The following is a 19643-nucleotide window of genomic DNA, read 5'->3' as shown; positions in this document are numbered from 1 at the left end:
ATGTTAGTAGTTATGAATGTGTGGTTGAATTGTTTGAGTGATTGAATTGATAAATCATTCATAAATTTGAATGGGAGATAATTTCTTTTAATATATGTTTGCATCAATGTTTTGGTTTAGATTCTTATATTTTTCTTTAGTAAGAGATGCACTTGAATAACATATTCACGATGAGGTTCTTAATGTATGTTGTTCTTGCTGAAAAAAAAAAATTGCAATGTTGGCACATAGAGAATGAAACTTATCTTATATACAGATTGAGAAGCTATAGTATAAGAGTTTTGTATGTTAATAGTGTATGTATATGATGTGACTTTTACAAAGTCCCAGCGTATCAATGAAGATGTTTGAAGGAAAACAATCCCTTCTTTTAGTGGCGTTTGGAGACTGGTGGGTTGAAGGTCTTATAACACTATTTTAGCTCCTTCAACGTGGTCACTTGAGATTGTACTTAAGTTTTTTAGTATCACTTAGCCTTAACAATAAAATTTAAATTATTCTCTTTGTTTACAATTCAAATTTAAATATAAATAAATAAATTACTCTGTTAGTTATTTTCAATTCAACTTCATTATTTCTCGCTTCTAAGAAATTGTAAATGTCTAATCTTAATCGAGAAAATAAATTTAATTAATTGAATTTATGGGGAAAAAAGGAAATTGAGTTTCATAACGAGAATTAGACAACTAATTGATACTATTCAGTCTTTTATTTTATGCTTTTTGATATGAATTGAGTTCATCCAATTACTTTAAACGTTTTTTTTTTTTGGAAGAAAAAAAGTCACAACATCATTATAATATCACGTGCAATGTGAATTAAAATTTAATCATATGTAGAGGGAAAAGATTACAATGCTTATCACATGGTAAATAAAATATTGTGTTTTAAAAAACATAAAGCGTGGTTAGACGTGGAAGTCAAGTTTTAAGTTTTACGAATCTAGGAGTAAAAAACATGTTACTGATTATTATTATTATTTTAAGCCTTTGTTTGAGCCCCATTTTTTCATCAAAACACATTATTTAACTGTTATTTGACCTCATTTCAACAATATATTTTCCAATAAAAATAATATTATACATAAATCCAAATTGTTTTAACCACATATTCTCCATCGTAATACTATTTCAAAATGCATTTTTACGAAAAAAGGGGGCTCAAACAACCTCTAAATACTTAATCATTCAAAAAATCATTTATTAATTAAAATAATACACACCAAACATTTAAGATTATAAAATAATGTATTTATTTAAAAATTTCTACAATTAGACAATTATACAACTTTTAAGTTTTCAAAATGTAAATATTAGACGATTTTCCATAATTTCAACTTGACAAGTCTTACTTAATAGATTTATAAAAATTTTATGCATACTTTTGATGTTTTCAGCATTATGATACGTTTCAAAATCATAATTACATATTATGATAGCACCCTAACCTGAATCTCTTCTAATTTTTATTGGATGAAGTCATTTTATCTTTTTGTACAAGTCAACTAAAAAATTCAAATTGAAGTCAAATAAATATCTTTTAATAAATAAAATAAATAAATAAGTTATTAAATTAAAATCAAATAAGAGGTTTTCGAAAAAAATGGGAAATTTAAAAAAAAATCTAAAACACTAATAAATCACATCTAGGCTATGTGCCTAGGCACGATTAAATTCAACTTAGCAGTTTATTGTTAATTCACTCTTAGTGCAAAGGTAAAAGTTTTTGTCTGTGCCTCTCACCAAGATGATGCCATCACATAAACACATTTTTAAGAAAACTAGTGAAATATCAATAATAATTTGGTGTTACGTATAAATCAGCACTAATAAGTATTATTTTCTATTCTCTTGCATAAATTTGGTTATCTATTTTCTGATGTTTTCATGTGCAAAATCAAAATTTAAAGATCTAATATATAATGCCAGAATTTTCTCACTCGAGTTTGGTTCTCTCTTGTTTGACGTAGATTATTCGAGTTGATAGACCAGATTTGTCATCGATCTGGTTTCGTTAAGAAACTATAGTTTCAAACACTTGGTTTTTTCAGGAAATTGATTACTAAATTAAAAATCTCATAAATACAAATCTCGATTGGATCGAAAATGGACAAACTGGAGATTTAGGATCTGAGAAAAATATTTGGTTCCAATTTTTTTTTATTTTTTTTAGTTTCAGCGATTCTTGGCAGGTTTTTAAAGGTCAATGGTTGTGGGGGCGGCAGTGGCAGCGCCAATACACTTTTGTGATTGAGTAGGCCATTAAGTTTAGTGTGTAGATGGTGGAAGGCGTGGGTGTGTTTGATAATGATGGTGTTGACGGAGTAGGGATCTGAGGATGATAAATGTATATGGTTGGAATAGGTTGTCGAGGTTTGTGGTTAGGGGGAATTAAAAAGATGATTTTTATTTTTTTATTTTTTCCCCTTATTATTTATATTTTGTTTTGAAATTGTTTTAATTAATTAAATGTAAAAGGACCTATTGATCTTGCATTAAATTGATAATATTAAGATAAGATGTCTAACTTTTGATAAACTAACATGATTTGACTGAGAATCTTATCTATGATTATCTGAATTTATGACCATTTCAAATAATCATAACTAAAGTTCTCGTGACTGTAATGTCAGTGATGAGAAGAGGAAATTACACTCTGCTAGGGCTTGTAAGTTCATTGTGTATAAATCATGAACCCAACTTTTCTAGTCAAATATTCTGTATTAGATTAAAAAAAAAAACTACTTATTTAAAATAAGCGCGGTTCCGTTGTTAACGTGCTTCAAATCTAATGTGCACATTTATAAAAATGTTTAGATTATAGGTGCTAAGATTAAAAGTTTTAATAGATGGTGAACCCCTTTAAAATATTTTTGCAACATTTTAATCTGTATTAAAATTAAATTATATGAAAAAGTTAGAGTGAAAAAAACAATCAAATTCGTGGAATCACTAATTTATTTTTTCCTTAGGCTTTTTTTTTTCTACATTTTTTTTCGCTTTTTTTTTTCTACATTTATTTTCATATAGCAATATTTAAATAATTTGAATTTGTAATTCGGAGCAATTTTGAATTTGTGGTTCTGTAAGTTATATAGATAATTATCAATAAAAGTTCATTTTTCAGTTTCAATATATGTTCTTTATGTAACAATGCATAAATTACAATCCACATATATACTATACAAGATTCGTATAAACATTTTCGGGAAGTTTTGGTCAAGGTCTTCCTAACTTGAGATTCCAATGTGAGTTAATGTCCAACAATGAATGATAACAATTGGAACCTAAATCGACGTGAAATTTAACTATATATTTATACAAAAAAGCAATAGATGTATATGAATCTAGTCTGCATAGAATGATATTTACTCCAAAAGACTTTGACTTTTGAAGTCTTTAGAATGCCAAAACTCTTAAGAAGTCTTTAAGGTGCCCTTTATTTTATTATTTTATTATTTTTTTTGTTTTTCGTTTTCTTCAAACTGTGAATCTATAAATTACACTTTCATAGCACGATAATTTCCACACTGGAGATTGGAATCTGAGTTCATGACCCTAATGCTGAGAATAATAAATAATTTCTAAACCAACAATGATTGATAACAATTGAAACCATAAAGTAAATTGCAGTGCTCCTAAGATCATATTGGCCACCATTTCATACTTTGGGTGCATCAAATTTTAAAAAAATTTGCAATGGTGGTCCTAATTTTTTAAAAACTATATACTCAAGTCCAAAACATTTTTTTCTTAATACTTACATTAAATTTTTAATAAATGTACGTCAAAAAGGCATCTAATGGTTTCTATCCAAAATTTTTCATTGACCAAAAGTCAAATGTATAGCCTTAATTTGATCAATTTAGTGCAGGGAAAGTGGATTTTCACATTTAATTAAAAAAATAATTAAGAAAATAACTAAAAGGCAAAAAATTCAAATTCCCTATCGCACCCAATCACAACCCAAGCAACCCCTCAAGGATTATATTACTTATACATAAAAATGGTACATAAGGAATTACATGAAATGATGTGAAGGAAGAATGTTGAATAAAAGAGTTACTGTATTTTAGACTGACAAATGATAAATGACATGTTACATTATTTAACCCATTAGCTATAGAAATGATTGACTAAAAGAGTTGATGTACATGTAGCAAGGTCGAAGTTATGGAAACCGCCACAAAATTTGTCCCCTCATCCCCATCCTTATCCCACCCCCACCAAACTCATCCTATCCACACCAAATTGATGGAGTTCATAGTGGCGAATGCAATAATTGATGAGCTTTGCTAGCACCATGTCAAGCTTGGACTGCCAACAACTGAAGGATTTCTCCTCAGGTTTAGGTATAAAATATAGGGTAGAAATCTTCCAGATGTTCTTGCATAAAATCTGGTTATCTCTTATCCGATGTTTTTCATGTGCGAAATCCGAATTTAAAGTTCTAAATATATAAAGCCAGAATTTTCTCCCTCGAGTTTGGTTCTCTCTTACTTGACGTAGATTATTCAAGTTGATAAACCAGATTTCCCATCGATTTGGTTCAGTCAAGAAACTATAGTATCAAACATTTCGTTTTGTTGGGAAACCCATTACTAAATTAAAAATCTTACAAATAAAAATCTCGATTGGATCGAAAATGAACATACTGGAGTTTTAGGATCTGAGAAAAGAATTTGGATCCAATTTTTTATTTTATTTTTAGTTTCTGCGATTTTTGGCAGGTTTTAATGGAGGATGGTTGTGGGTGGTAGTGGCAGCGCCAATACACTTCTGTGATTGAGTAGGCCATTGAGTTTAGTGTGTAGATGGTAGAGGTGATGGTGGAAGGTGTGGGTGTGTTTGATAATGATGGTGTCGATGGAGTAGGGATTTGAGGATGGTGACTGTATAGGGTTGGGGGTAGGTTGTCGAGGTTTGTGGTTAGGTCGAATTAGGAAGATGATATATTTTTTTTTTTATTTAAAAAAAATTTCTTTAATTAATTAAATGTAAAAGGACCTATTTATCTTGCATTAAATTGATAAAATTAAGATAAAACGTTTGACTTTTGATCAACTAACATGCTTTTGAATGTAAACCTTTGAAGGTCCTTTCTGTGCACATTTATTAAAAGGTTTAGGATATAGGTGCTAAGATTAAAAGTTTTAATAGATGGTGAACCCCTTTAAAATATTTTTTACAACATTTTAATATTTATTAAAATTAAATTAAATGAAAAAGATAGAGTGAAAAAAAAAATCAAATTATCGAAATCAATAATTTATTTTTCCCTCAAGCATTTTTTTTTATACTACATTTATTTTCACATAGCAATATTTAAATATTTTGAATTTTTAATTCTAAAACCAAGGGAGCAATTCTATGGCTGTGTATCTTAATCTACTTTGTGGTTCTGTAATTTATATAGATAATTATCAATAAAAGTTCATTTTTCAATTTCAATATATGTTCTTTACGTAACAATGCATAAATTACAATCCACATATATATCAAGATTCATATAAATATCTTCAAGAAGTTTTGGTCAAGGCCTACGTAACTTGAGATTCCAATGTGAGTTAATGACCAACAATGATTGATATTGATTGGAACCATAACCGATGAGATTTATACAAGAAACGATAGACTGCATAGAATGATATTTACTCTAAAAGACTTTGACTTATGAAGTCTTTAGAATGCCAAAAATCTTAAGAAGATTTTTTTTTTCCGACTACGAATCTATAAATTACACTTTCATAGCATGATAATTTCCAAACTGGAGATTGCAATCTAAGTTAATGCCCCCTAATGTTGAGAATAATGAATAATTTCTAAACCAAGAATGATTGATGACAATTGAAACCTTAACCCATGTGAAATTTAACTATATACTTAATTCCTAAATGACAAATCTTGACTTGTGAAGTCTTTAGTACACCAAAAATCATAATTTTCCCCAAATTATGAATCTATAAATTACAGTTTTAATAGCATGTTTATTTGTATTTTGATTTAATTGGGATCTTGATTGTAGTTTCTTATAAATTATTTTTAATGTTTTTTATAATCTTAATTGAAGTAAAATTGGCACCTAGACCGAGAGATCCTTTAAAAGAGGAGAAAGGAAAATTAAAAGATTCTACAATTTTCAAGGTCAACTGCATTATCCGACACTTATTTGACGATTCTTAAATTCCTTTTTTTTTTTAAATTTAATTTCTATTTTCTGAGCTTTTGTGGTGCTCTATTGATTGACAACATATGAATTAAGTTTGGAGTGTTTGATAAGTTTAAACACTTATCTTGGCCATCTAAATTGATATTTCAGAGTAATTTATGAATGACATACTTAACTTTATTTGTTTCTTGATTATTTTAAGAGAAATTTTGTTGTTGGATGAAAACGGATGAAAATGAATGGTAATTGACAAAAAAATGAACGAAATTGAAGAAATCTGGAATTCAGGGACAAGATACGAATTTTTAAAGTTGAATGACCTAAATTGCAAAATTTAAATACTTTGGTTGAACAAAATATTGAAATAAGAGATCAATATGCACAGGAATAAAACTTACCGGTTTTCAACTGCAAAAGGCGGCCAGTAAACTCAATTGTGGATTGATCGAGACTCGACTTAGCCCATGTTTGATGTTCAAATTTTGTTATTATTATTTTCAAAACTCATTTTTAATAGCACATTCTTTCATAAAATAATTCTATATGCAAATTCAAATTTTTTTTCTAGTTTTTAATTATATATTCTCTAAAAAAAATTACTATTTCGAAACACATTTCTCCCCAAAAGAAAAAAACAAAACAAAACAAAAGCAAGAAAAAAAGTTCTCAAACGGTAATGGAGATAGGGTATGTTTTCTAAGATTTGCAATGGGAATATTGTAAAGACCAAAAAAAGGTGGTTGCTAATTAAAAAATGGTGTGGCTCCAATTTGGTTTAGATATAAATTAGATTTTCAATAAATTTTGAGAAAACTAATAAATTATGTGGTTGAAAAGTTGTGGTATCATGTGTGATTGAAAACTAGTTGGGAAAATTAAATTTTGAAATATTAGTGCCAAACTAGGGTGAAGAATAAAGATTCAGTTCAATTTTAGAAAAATTGGCAAGAGTTCCAAACAAAATCAACGTTTATATTAACACCTGCTTCAGTTTATAAAGAGAAATAGTAGTGGATCCCAAGAAATTTATGGATAACAATGTTAGTAGTTATGAATGTGTGGCTAAAATTATTGTGAATGATTGAATATACAAATCATTTGAGTAGCAATAAATTTCTTTTATTATATGTTTGCATTGATGTTTTCGTTTAAAATGGTGTGGCTCCAATTTGGTTTAGATATAAATTAGATTTTCAATAAATTTTGAGAAAACTAATAAATTATGTGGTTGAAAAGTTGTGGTATCATGTGTGATTGAAAACTAGTTGGGAAAATTAAATTTTGAAATATTAGTGCCAAACTAGGGTGAAGAATAAAGATTCAGTTCAATTTTAGAAAAATTGGCAAGAGTTCCAAACAAAATCAACGTTTATATTAACACCTGCTTCAGTTTATAAAGAGAAATATTAGTGGATCCCAAGAAATTTATGGATAACAATGTTAGTAGTTATGAATGTGTGCCTAAAATTATTGTGAGTGATTGAATTTACAAATCAATTAAATTGAGTAGTACTAAATTTCTTTTACTATATGTTTGCATCAATGTTTTCGTTTAAGTTCTTATCTTTTTTCTTTAGTAAGAGATACACTTGCATAATATATCCAAGATGGGTTTTCTTGATGTACGATATTCTTGCCAAAAGAAAATTGCATTGTTGACACGTGGACAATGAAAATTATTTTGTATAAAAACTGAGAAACTATAGTACAATATGAGCATTGTATGTTAATAAAATTTATTTATTTATTTTTTTACAATTATTAAAATTTTTGTAGTTAATTAAATGTAAAAAGACCAATTCACCTTGCATTAAGTTAATAAAATTAAAGTAAATCATTTGACTTTCGATGAACTAACATGTTTTTGGATGTAAACCGTTAATGATTCTTCTTGTGCACATATATTAAAGAGTTCAGGATATAGGTGCTAAGACTAAAAGGTTTGGGATCTAACTACACAATTTTAAAGGATTGATACCTCTACTATAAATTTTCCTAATTTTTACTATGTCCACCTCTAATACCAATAAAAAGTGAGATCACATAAATGTCATATAGAGGCAAAGTTATGATGCACGCTATATCTCTCCGAGGTCCACAAGAAGAAAAATTGCATTCCGAATGTTTAATCCAAGTGTGTATAAAGTGTGACCGTATATGAATTACCCAGGTGCCTAGTCAATGGAAAGACCACCACTCCCCAAGATTAGTCGAGTGAAACTTGGACACCTAAGTTATCAAAGAGAAAAAACTCTGAAATCACATATACAGACAAAAACTTTAATAGACGGCGAACCTCATTAAATATTTACACAATATTTTAATATGTATTAAAATTAAGTTAAATGAAAAAGTTAGAGAGAAAAACAATCAAATTCGTGAAATCAATAACTTATTTTTGGCGCAGGCTTTTTTTTTCCACCTACCTTTATTTTTGCATAGCAATATTTATATATTATTGAATTTGTAATTCTGAAACTAAGTGATCAGTTTTACAATCACATAACTAGATCTACTTTTTTATTTTTAATCTGTATGGATAATTAAGAATAAAAGTTAATTTTTCTCTATTTATTTTCTCAACTTTGTCTGTTACAACTTGTATTCGTGAGATAACAATTTCAATATGTAAGCTCTTTATGTAACAATATATAAATAAAAATCCATATATATTTTGTATGAGATTCATATAAATATTTTCAACAAGTTCTAACCACAGGTTTTTATTCAATAGTACGATGTGATTTAAGTAATAATCATTTGGTCAAGTCATCTTAACTGGATGTTGTAATTTGAATTAATCACCAACAATGACTGATAATGAAGAATGATATTTACTCTAAAAGACAAATCTTGACTTATGAAGTCTTTAATTAGCACAACAAGTACTAATTATTTTCCCTCCAAATTATGAATCTATAAATTGAACTTTTGCAGCATGATAATTTGTACAGAAATCCTACTACAACCATGCAAAAATACTCCAGTTTCACATTTTTCTTCTTCCTTACTTTTGTTGAACCCGCTTCTACTTCTTTTGCTGAAGCTAATGCTCTACTGAAATGGAAAGCCAATTTTATAAATCATAACAGCTCGATATTAAAATCATGGAATCTTGAAACCAAGAATTCCACCAATTTTTCTAGCTATCCAAAAACAAGTTCCAGTCCATGCAATTGGATTGGAGTTTATTGCATTGACGGAAGTGTTAATAGGCTGAACGTCACAAATGCAAGCATTCATGCCTTCTTCTATGAGTTTCCATTCTCATCATTCCCAAGTCTTTCTTATATAGATCTCTCAATCAATCATCTTTTTGGCACCATTCCACCTCAAATTGGTAAACTCTCCAAACTTGTCTATCTTGATTTATCAACCAATCAGTTTACAGGAACTGTTCCAACAAAAATAGGTAAACTCTCCAAACTCAACAATCTTGATTTATCAAACAATCAATTTACAAGTCAAATTCCAACTGCGTTAAGCGGATTAACTAGTTTAAGAACTCTGTATCTCCATACTAATCAACTTTTTGGTCTCATCTCTCCTGAGTTGGGAAAGTTGACATCACTCCAGGACCTAAAATTGAGCACGAATGATCTCACAGGTCAAATTCCTACTTCATTGAGTGGATTAACTAGTTTAAGAACTCTGTATCTCCATACTAATCAGCTTTCTGGTCCCATCCCTCCCGAGTTGGGAAAGCTGACATCACTCCAGAACCTAGAATTGAGCACGAATAATCTCACAGGTCAAATTCCTACTTCATTGAGTGGATTAACTAGTTTAAGAACTCTGTATCTCGATACTAATCAACTTTTTGGTCCCATCCCTCCCGAGTTGGGAAAGTTGACATCACTCCAGAACCTCACGAATAATCTTACAGGTCAAACTCCTACTTCATTGAGTGGATCAAACTCCTACTTCATTGAGTGCATTAACTAGTTTAAGAACTCTGTATCTCGATACTAATCAACTTTCTGGTCCCATCCCTCCTGAGTTGGGAAAGTTGACATCACTCCAGAACCTCACGAATAATCTTACAGGTCAAACTCCTACTTCATTGAGTGGATTAACTGGTTTAAGAACTCTGTATCTCCATACTAATAAACTTTCTGGTCCCATCCCTCCCGAGTTGGGAAAGTTGACATCACTTCAGGACCTAGAATTGAGCACGAATGATCTCACAAGTCAAATTCCTACTTCATTGAGTAGATTAACTAGTTTAAGAACTCTGTATATCCATACTAATCAACTTTCTAGTCCCATCCCTCCCGAGTTGGGAAAGTTGACATCACTCCATGACCTAGAATTGAGCGCGAATGATCTCACAGGTCAAATTCCTACTTCGTTGAGTGGATTAACTAGTTTAAGAACTCTGTATCAAATACTAATAAACTTTCTAGTCCCATCCCTCCCGAGTTGGGAAAGTTGACATCACTCCAGGTCCTAGAATTGAGCACGAATGATCTCACAGGTCAAATTCCTACTTCATTGAGTGGATTAACTAGTTTAAGAACTCTGTATATCCATACTAATCAACTTTCTAGTCCCATCCCTCCCGAGTTGGGAAAGTTGACATCACTCCATGACCTAGAATTGAGCGCGAATGATCTCACAGGTCAAATTCCTACTTCGTTGAGTGGATTAACTAGTTTAAGAACTCTGTATCTCGATACTAATCAACTTTCTGGTCCCATCCCTCCCGAGTTGGGAAAGTTGACATCACTCCAGGACCTAATATTGAGCACGAATGATCTCACACGTCAAATTCCTACTTCGTTGAGTGGATTAACTAGTTTAAGAACTCTGTATCTCTATGAAAATCAACTTTCTGGTCCCATCCCTCTCGAGTTGGGAAAGTTGACATCACTCCGGGACCTAATATTGAGCACGAATGATCTCACAGGTCAAATTCCTACTTCGTTGAGTGGATTAACTAGTTTAAGAACTCTGTATCTCTATGAGAATCAACTTTCTGGTCCCATCCCTCCCAAGTTGGGAAAGTTGACATCACTTCAGGACCTAGAATTGAGCATGAATAATCTCACAGGTCAAATTCCTACTTCGTTGAGTGGATTAACTAGTTTAAGAATTCTGTATCTCTTTGAGAATCAACTTTTTGGTCCCATCCCTGCCAAGTTGAGAAAGTTGGCATCACTCCAGGAGCTAGGATTGGGCACTAATGATCTCACAGGTCAAATTCCTACTTCGTTGAATGGATTAACTAGTTTAAGAACTCTGTATCTCAATACTAATCAACTTTCTGGTCCCATCCTTCCCGAGTTGGGAAAGTTGACATCACTCCAGGAGCTAAGATTGGGCACTAATGATCTCATAGGTCAAATTCCTACTTCGTTGAGTGGATTAACTAGTTTAAGAATTCTGTATCTCTATGAGAATCAACCTTCTGGTCCCATCCCTCCCGAGTTGGGAAAGCTGACATCACTTCAGGACCTAGAATTGAGCATGAATAATCTCACAGGTCAAATTCCTACTTCGTTGAGTGGATTAACTAGTTTAAGAATTCTGTATCTCTTTGAGAATCAACTTTCTGGTCCCATCCCTCTCGAGTTGGGAAAGTTGACATCACTCCAGGAGCTAGGATTGGGCACTAATTATCTCACAGGTAAAATCTCGGTTCCATTTGAGAACCTCGGCCATTTAAAAATTTTTGGTCTATCTCAAAACCAACTATCTGGTTCTATTCCAAGTGAACTAGGGAAATTGAAGAAATTGGTCAACGTGACTATGTTCTCTAATCGTTTTTCAGGTGATTTGCCAGAATTTTGTGGTGGAAGAGTATTGGAAATATTTTCAGTGAGCTCCAATAGACTTTCAGGACCAATCCCTAAAAGATTGAGAAAATGCTCCAGTTTAGTTAGACTTCGGATTGATCACAACCAGCTTTTCGGAAATATTTCCGAAGAATTTGGTGTATATCCAAATTTGACCTTCATGGACCTAAGTAGCAATAATTTCTATGGTGAACTCTCCAGCATCTGGGGTAGTAACAAGCAGCTGCAAACTCTGAAAATTGCAAAGAATAACCTTACTGGGAGCATTCCTCCAGAATTTGGAAGTTTAAGTCAACTGCATGCACTTGATCTTTCTTCAAACAAGTTACGTGGGGAGATCTCAAAGGAAATTGGAAAGTTAACTTTACTTCTAAATCTATATTTAGAGGATAACCAACTTTCCAGAGGTATACCTGAAGAATTGGGATCTCTTTCACATCTAGAAAACCTAGACCTTTCTAGAAACGGACTGACAGGTCAGATACATGGAAATTTAGCGAACTCTGAGCAGTTGCATTACTTGAATTTGAGCTTCAACTATTTAAGCCAGAGAATCCCTCATCAGCTCGGTAAGTTAATCCATCTATCTGAGTTGGATATGAGTAATAATCCACTCACCGGAGAAATACCATCTGAACTACGATTTTTGACAAGCCTGGAACTGTTAAACCTCTCCCACAATCACCTCTTAGGACTCATTCCTAAGAGTTTTGAAGAAATGCCAGGCTCAATGGACATTGATATATCTTATAATCAGTTGGAGGGTCCAGTTCCTAGTGACAGAGCCTTTCAAAATGTCTCTATAGAACAACTACAAGGGAAGAAAGGATTGTGTGGCAATATTGTAGGATTACAACCATGTGAAAGCCTATCTGGAGTTAAAAACAAGATGTGGAGTGAGCACAAGCTCATTTTGACAATTGTTATCCCTCTTCTTTGTCCTTTACTTCTATTTACATTCATCGGGATCCTCATCATGTGTAAATGCAGAAAGATGAATCCAATGAAAGGAGATGATGATTTGCTCACCATACTTGATGGAAAACTCACGTATAAAGACATCTTAGAGGCCACAACTTTCATTAGAAAAAATAATAGAAGGGAAAAGACTTCATTCCTCATTTGAAATGCTTACAGTAGCAGTCAAAAGACTTCATTTATCATCTGAAACGGCAAACTTTGAAGCTTTCATGAGTGAAATAAGAGCATTGACAGAAATCAGGCATCGAAACATTGTGAAACTTTATGGCTTCTGTTCAAATGATCAAAACTCACTTTTGGTCTATGAATACCTTGATAGAGGTAGTTTGGCAAAAACCTTAAGCATCGATGAAGAAGCCAAGAAATTGGATTGGCCTAAAAGGGTTAATATCTTGAAGGGCGTGGCTTATGCTTTGTCTTACATGCATCATAGTTGTTCTCCTCCAATTGTTCATCAAGACATATCCAGCAACAACATTTTGCTTGATTCACAGTACGAGGCTCATGTTTCAGATTTTGGTACTGCTAAGTTTCTGAAATGCGATTCATCGAATTTCAGCTCTCTTGCGGGCACATATGGTTATTTCGCTCCAGGTAATATATTTTTTCCTTAATTTCATTCATGGAATATGTGTACATGATTTTGATTGTATTCTTTCCATGTTTTATGAGCAGAACTTGCATACACAATGAAGGTTACTGAAAAGTGTGATGTGTATAGCTTTGGAGTGTTAGCATTGGAAGTGATCAAAGGACAGCATCCTGGTGAATACATTCAATACGTAACAACTCTATCAAATGGAGATTTACGAATGTAAGATCTGTTGGATCCAAGCATTCTTTATCCCACTCGAGAAGAAGAGGTGATTTTGATGTCCATTGTTAAACTTGCAATTGAATGCCTGCACTCCAATCCACAACATCGGCCAACTATGCACAATGTTTCTGATATGCTAGTGCACCGACCACCTTCAAATGAGTGATGTCTGGGTAAAAGAAATGAATTGTTTTTATGTATTTTGTACATTTCATATAGTATTGCTAGTAAGGTTTTTCTAGGCAAAGTAGTTTTTTTCTTGTTTTAACTTAGGTTTCCTATGCATTGTTGTTTCGCAAGATTGGCTTGCCAGGTCATATGAATTTGTTAAATTTATTCTTGAAACCCAAGTATATATACTACTCTTTGTAATTCGACATTGTAGCTACCGTTAAAATGAAATAATAACATAACAACGTAAAAGAGTTGGAAAAATATAATAGTTTATACTAATATTATTTTATATTATAACTAACACAAATTAAATTAAAATAGTAACTAAATAAATAAATTGAATTTATAAAGCTTTCTCAAAACTTTTGTTTTAACACGAATATCCTAATAGTGGGTGGCTTTGACGTAGAGAGGATTGGGAAATCGAGGCTAGGACCCGTTCCCCGTCAACCTATCTTTATTTTTATGTCCTTACACTTATATCGTAATTAAAAATCCAAACCTTCCTTGACTCTTTTTTTTTTACATTTTTTAGTTTCTAAATTTAATTTATATCTGAAAACACATCCCTATGTCAACTCTTATTTTTAACTATTTTCTGTTTTTAATTTACATCACAGTAAAATAAATAAGATACTTAGAAAATAATATATTAGCGAAATGAGAAAATTGGAGCCGAAAATGAAGATATTTTATTCCATATTGCATCTTTCCAAAGTCCCTAGCGAAGCATGCCACCCGACACTGAGCCATTCCTAGCAACGCACTCTTAGAGAAAGCTACAGACAAGAACAAGTGCTGTAAAATTAGGATTTCAACAAGTTTAGAGACATCATCTGTGTTAAAAAATTACAAAAACCTTTCTTATTTCAATTTTGAATAATTGATATCTCACATGAAATCTTAATTGTTTTCAATAAATACACAAACCTCCCTTATTTCAAGTTTGAGTCGCACATACCTATCCCTATAAAGTTTATTAGATTGTCGAATAACACAAACCTCCCTTGCTTAAAATATTATTAATTTTAAAGTTTGAATTCATTGGATTCTTGAAGGTAAACTAACTCAGAGCTTTTTGCATTTGTAGGCGATTTTCAGTTTCTCATACTATCCCCTAAAGCTATGTCAATATGCCACATGTATGTGTGCATATTTCATGGGATTTTGAAATAATGAAAAATTGTTTAGATACTTATTCTGTATTTACATAGAATTGACCTACATTCTACTAAAGTCAGGTATCAAGCTTTCTTCTATCTATTCGCATAAAGATTATTATCTTAGCAATAGTGTCTGTGCCCATGGTGAATTGAAATTATGGGGATACAATAGCATATTCGTAAGCCTCGAAAATACTATAAGGTGCTCGAAAATGGTCGAAATAGTCAAATAGGAGGATCACTATGATGTATACAAGAAAATATAGCTTTCCCGACCAACCTTTCTCTGACCAACCAAATTCTAGTTGGTGAAAATGCTCTTATAATGACCAATAGAAATACATAGTTGGCAATATTGTTACCAACCAAGCATTTACCGACCCAATAACATTAGTCAATAAGTCTTTTGCCGACCAAATTTTTCCCACTAAGGTATAATTAGTCGGTAAAATAGTATTTACCGGCCAAAATATGTACTGGTAGGCAAAAATGAGACATATTTGCTGACAAAAATTAAAAACAATTGGCCAAACTAAGATTTATTTTTAGCGGGTCATGGCTCGAAAATATTTACTGACTAAATAAATGTAGTCGGTAAATATCTTGGACTGGGCCAAAAATTGTGGCGGGATATGTGGGCCCACAATTAATTGGATTTACCCAAACTACATAGGCCAAAAATTAACGTTGTCTTCTCCATTTCCAATTTCCTTTAGCCGCCCTTTCCATTTCTCTCAGTGCCTTGAAGTTGTCCGGTGCATTTTTATCTATTTTCAAGTGTAACCCGTTGTTTTCTCTCCATTTCCAAGAGCTGTCCTTCTTTCTCCATTTTCAATCTTAAATTAAGTTTTCAGTTTTTCCATTTTCTTCTCTTTGTGCTCTCAGTATCTTTGCCCAACACTCACATCTGGATTTTTCGAAATTTTGTGTTATACGTTTGGTTTAGTTGATAGAAAAAGGAGACGTTTGATTTACTTATTTTTTTTATTTTGTAGGGTTTTCAATTTTCTTAATTTTTTTTGTAGTTTTATTACTGTATATATCTTAACGTCCACCCTTAATTCCTGACTTTTACCTCACTATGTAGATTTTTTATTTTTCACTTATTCATTTTGTATTTCTTGAAACTTATTTGTGCTAATTTTTTCTGCAGGTGGTATTGGTGCTTCTTATCTTACAAATCAATATTGGTGTAAGTTTCTTCGTATGGCTTTTTTATCAGTTTGGTAAATTTGTATTATCGTTTTCTTTTTGAGTTGTTCTCTATGGGCACTGCTTATCATTGGTTAAAAATCCTTTTTGAGATTCCTTTCTGTGCTTTTCCTTATCATGAATGCTCTGCCTAATCTAGATGAGATACAGACTCAATTTGAGCACATTTTAGCCATGAATCAAAAAATCCTACATATAGGTTTTTATATGTTAATAGCTACTTGTCAACATCGAATGGGATTGACAGGTAATGCTGTACATGACTTAAGGTTGGGAGGATTTTCTAGACTGCAAATTGCATTATATTGAGGATATGTTTTAGATGCTCTGGTTTTAATCAGAGTGGAGGGGGGAAGACTAATTTAGATGGGGGATAGGAAACATGTCTTAACTGTGGGCTGCTTGTTACTGCTTCATGTGATGGGTGGAAATAATTTTGTACTATATTTTGAATTTTTTAGATGTAAGAATGGATTCTTAGACTTTGTGGGAGCATATAAACTATTGTTTACTTGGTCATTCCTCCAATACCATAGGTGATTCTTTGAAAAACAAGAGAATCACTTCAAGACTTATCTAAAATGTTTTCATCTCAGGGCCCTATTGCATAAGAAAAACAAAAGAATCACATTTGTTAAGAAATAATTACTGTTCTATTAATTTCCACGTTCATCTATGAAATAATGAGGGCTTATTCAAAATTTACTGCAATGTCTTCTTATCTTTCTTTATCCAAATTTATTGAAAAATCTTGTTATTTATTATTCTTCCCTCTGTCAATTTTCGTAACATGATATTGAAACAATATATTTTTGAGGCTCATGCAATCTTTGGTACTTTGCTAGTAAAATATGATTCAAAATTTGAGTACATGCATTTTATGAATGAAGTCGTCATCATTCCTTTAGTTCAGCTTTTATTGCTCTTTGTGCCTCAGGCTCGGTACTAGAATAAAAATAGACTAGCAAAACAACGATCATATGTTACAGACCAGAAATGTAGTTGCAAATTTTGACACAACCGTTTACATTCTAGAAATGAACCTAGAAATGTAGTGGCAAGTAGTTGTTGAATATTAAAATTTTTAGCAACAATTTATTTGTTTGACACGAATGCATGATTGGTACAATGTGCTAAAAACTAATTTTATGCGTATTGAATTTTTTTTTTTACTGTCAACAACACAGGTTATTCCAATGCAACCAAAGATGAAGCCACCACCCCAAGACCTCTGAATGGTTCTATCACGCAGGCGATCACTCAACCTAGCACGTAGCCTTCACCTACCATGCAGTCTGCACAAGCCACTTTGCCAACAGAGACAAGTTGTTCTATAATTGTTATTTAATTCTTCATCTTTTTTTCTTATTAACATTTATTGTTTTAACACTTGCAGCATTCCCAATCAAGCATAAGTGATGTGGTTGTACTTGTGGCTTAGACACATCCTAGATAGTCAAGGCCACTCATAGGAAGCTGGAAATCATGTATGAAGATAGCGATGGAAGACCAACTGGTCCTAATGCTAGTCTATTCCTATCTGAGATAGGATCTGGTGTGAGAATATTTGCACCTCTCCAAAAGATCTTTTAAAAAGACGTGTCTGAATTTGAAAAATCCCCTATTTATGACAAAGTGGAGGTAACATTATTGTTTTAACTTGTTTTGTTTCTTGTCCTAGTACAACTTGTATGCATCTTTTTCTTTCTTTAAACATGTCATTGTTGAAGAAAGGAATAAAGTTAATAACAAGTTAGTATTCCAGGTATCAAATTGACAGGTTCTCTAAATGATTAGAAGTCGGTATCTTAATTAAAAATATTGGATGTTTGCATATGTTCATTGACATGTATGCATATCTTGAATGATCTGAATTTCTGGCACTTTGATTTTGGTTGCTTGGAGTAGCAACTTCATAATCCAATATATTTATGTGAATTTTGTGCTCGTCATTGTGTTTTCAGTCATGGTATGTTGCTATATATAGGCTATTTTTGATGTACAATATGATAAATATGCGACTCTCAAAGAGTTCATGGAGAAATCAATGGCCACTTCCTTTAAGGAGTTTTGCTATGAGCTGCACACACATTACAAGAAGTTTCTAAACCAACCAATGGCTCATAGGAAAGCTAATAAGCCTAAAGAAATCCAACATCAGGTTGATTGGGATTATTTGTGTGACTATTGGGAAAGTGAGCAGTTTCAGGTGCATTTATATATAGTATAACTTCCATTTATGTTCAATTGTTAATTATTTAGTTCATTGACTTTCTTTGTTCTGTTAATTGGACATTACAAAAAAAGACCAAGGTAGCAATTGACAATAGATCCTGACAAGAATTTACCCATTTTTCTTGTTCTAGATCATTTATTCAATGTCAGGCTATGGGGGAAAGTAAGAAGAAATATATTCATCTCTATTGGGAAACAATTTCAATTCAATTCAATTTTATTCTTATTTCTTCTAATAGGATAATGAAACTGGACGACAAGACAAAATTCAGCTATGGAAGAACACACATTACAAGGATACAAAAGGCTGGATCCATCCTGTGGTTGAGGAGAAACATGTAATAAACAAATAATGTAAGTCTTTAAGTTTAATGGACTAAATATTTTACTACCTTATTTGTGTTAATACTTTCCTATTGTCATGTAGAAAGAGATGGTAGACATACAAACAACACAACAGGCACATATTGTGGGAGAGGAGAGTGAGATCCAAGGAGCATAGCTCACTGCTAATGACATTTCGACTCAGGTCCTTAGAGCTACTTCTTGGGGGTCCAAAGATTCAACGTGCTACATCTTGTGTAGACACGACTCAATGAGAGAATGCCAAGGTTCGCCAAGTCACGCATAATTTGCAGAGCCAAAATGAGCGTAATCTCACTTTGTTAAAAGAGATTATGCCAGTTGCCATCGCTAGAATAGGCAGCCCTAGAGTTCTTACTAATCCTCATTCGTCTTCGTCACCATCATAACCTGATCACGAGTCACATGATGATAATTAGTTTAAAGCTCTTCTATTCCATTTACATGGTTTTATATTTTGATGGTTAATACTCCATTATAACATATGCTATTATTTTTGGATTAAGCTAGCTTTCTCTTATATATGAATTTGACTAGGCTCTTTACTTTGAAATCCATTATATTTTGGGCATGTAACATAGTTACTTATTCTGAAATTGGAATTGACTGGTAAAGACATGATATAGTATTTTGCCTTGCAATTGTTTTGCTACAGGCTTTTTATTGTGATTATTGTTTTCTAATTTCTGATATTTCTTGAATTTGAACTTTTATTGGTACATTATTTTCGAG

At 32.1% G+C, this 19643-nt stretch overlaps 3 protein-coding genes and 1 long non-coding RNA gene across 4 annotated transcripts; all 4 read left to right on the top strand.

Annotated features, from left to right (window-relative positions):
• Positions 1-9075: 9075 nt before the first annotated feature.
• On the top strand, positions 9076-10208 carry LOC111399441 (probable leucine-rich repeat receptor-like protein kinase At1g35710). Its single transcript, XM_023026747.1, has one exon. It carries the CDS (start codon positions 9139-9141, stop codon positions 10111-10113), a length of 975 nt encoding a protein of 324 aa, XP_022882515.1. The 5' UTR covers positions 9076-9138; the 3' UTR covers positions 10114-10208.
• Positions 10209-10346: 138 nt separating this feature from the next.
• On the top strand, positions 10347-14119 carry LOC111399827 (probable leucine-rich repeat receptor-like protein kinase At1g35710). The gene is made up of 3 exons (XM_023027320.1): positions 10347-10358; positions 10537-13541; positions 13623-14119. The coding sequence occupies exons 1-2, from the start codon at positions 10347-10349 to the stop codon at positions 13090-13092; spliced, it is 2568 nt and encodes an 855-aa protein (XP_022883088.1). The 3' UTR covers positions 13093-13541; positions 13623-14119.
• LOC111399826 (MDIS1-interacting receptor like kinase 2-like) lies at positions 13094-13765 on the top strand. Its single transcript, XM_023027319.1, has 2 exons — positions 13094-13541; positions 13623-13765. Exons 1-2 carry the CDS (start codon positions 13094-13096, stop codon positions 13763-13765), a joined length of 591 nt encoding a protein of 196 aa, XP_022883087.1.
• Positions 14120-17758: 3639 nt separating the features above from the next.
• On the top strand, positions 17759-19093 carry LOC111400028. The gene is made up of 3 exons (XR_002703820.1): positions 17759-17954; positions 18788-18886; positions 18976-19093. It is a non-coding gene; the product is annotated as an uncharacterized LOC111400028 (long non-coding RNA).
• Positions 19094-19643: the final 550 nt, after the last annotated feature.

This window comes from Olea europaea, chromosome 9 (assembly GCF_002742605.1).
Source record: "Olea europaea var. sylvestris chromosome 9, O_europaea_v1, whole genome shotgun sequence".
NCBI lineage: Eukaryota > Viridiplantae > Streptophyta > Magnoliopsida > Lamiales > Oleaceae > Olea > Olea europaea.
Note: the sequence above shows the minus strand (reverse complement) of the source record. Positions and strands in the feature narration are given on the sequence as shown.

Excerpts from the sequence above, each read along its gene's own strand:
- LOC111399441 (XM_023026747.1), top strand. The coding sequence starts at position 9,139 with ATGCAAAAATACTCCAGTTTCACATTTTTCTTCTTCCTTACTTTTGTT.
- LOC111399826 (XM_023027319.1), top strand. The coding sequence starts at position 13,094 with ATGCTTACAGTAGCAGTCAAAAGACTTCATTTATCATCTGAAACGGCA. Across the intron at positions 13,542-13,622 it reads ATATGGTTATTTCGCTCCAG|AACTTGCATACACAATGAAG; the intron begins GTAATATATTTT and ends TTTTATGAGCAG.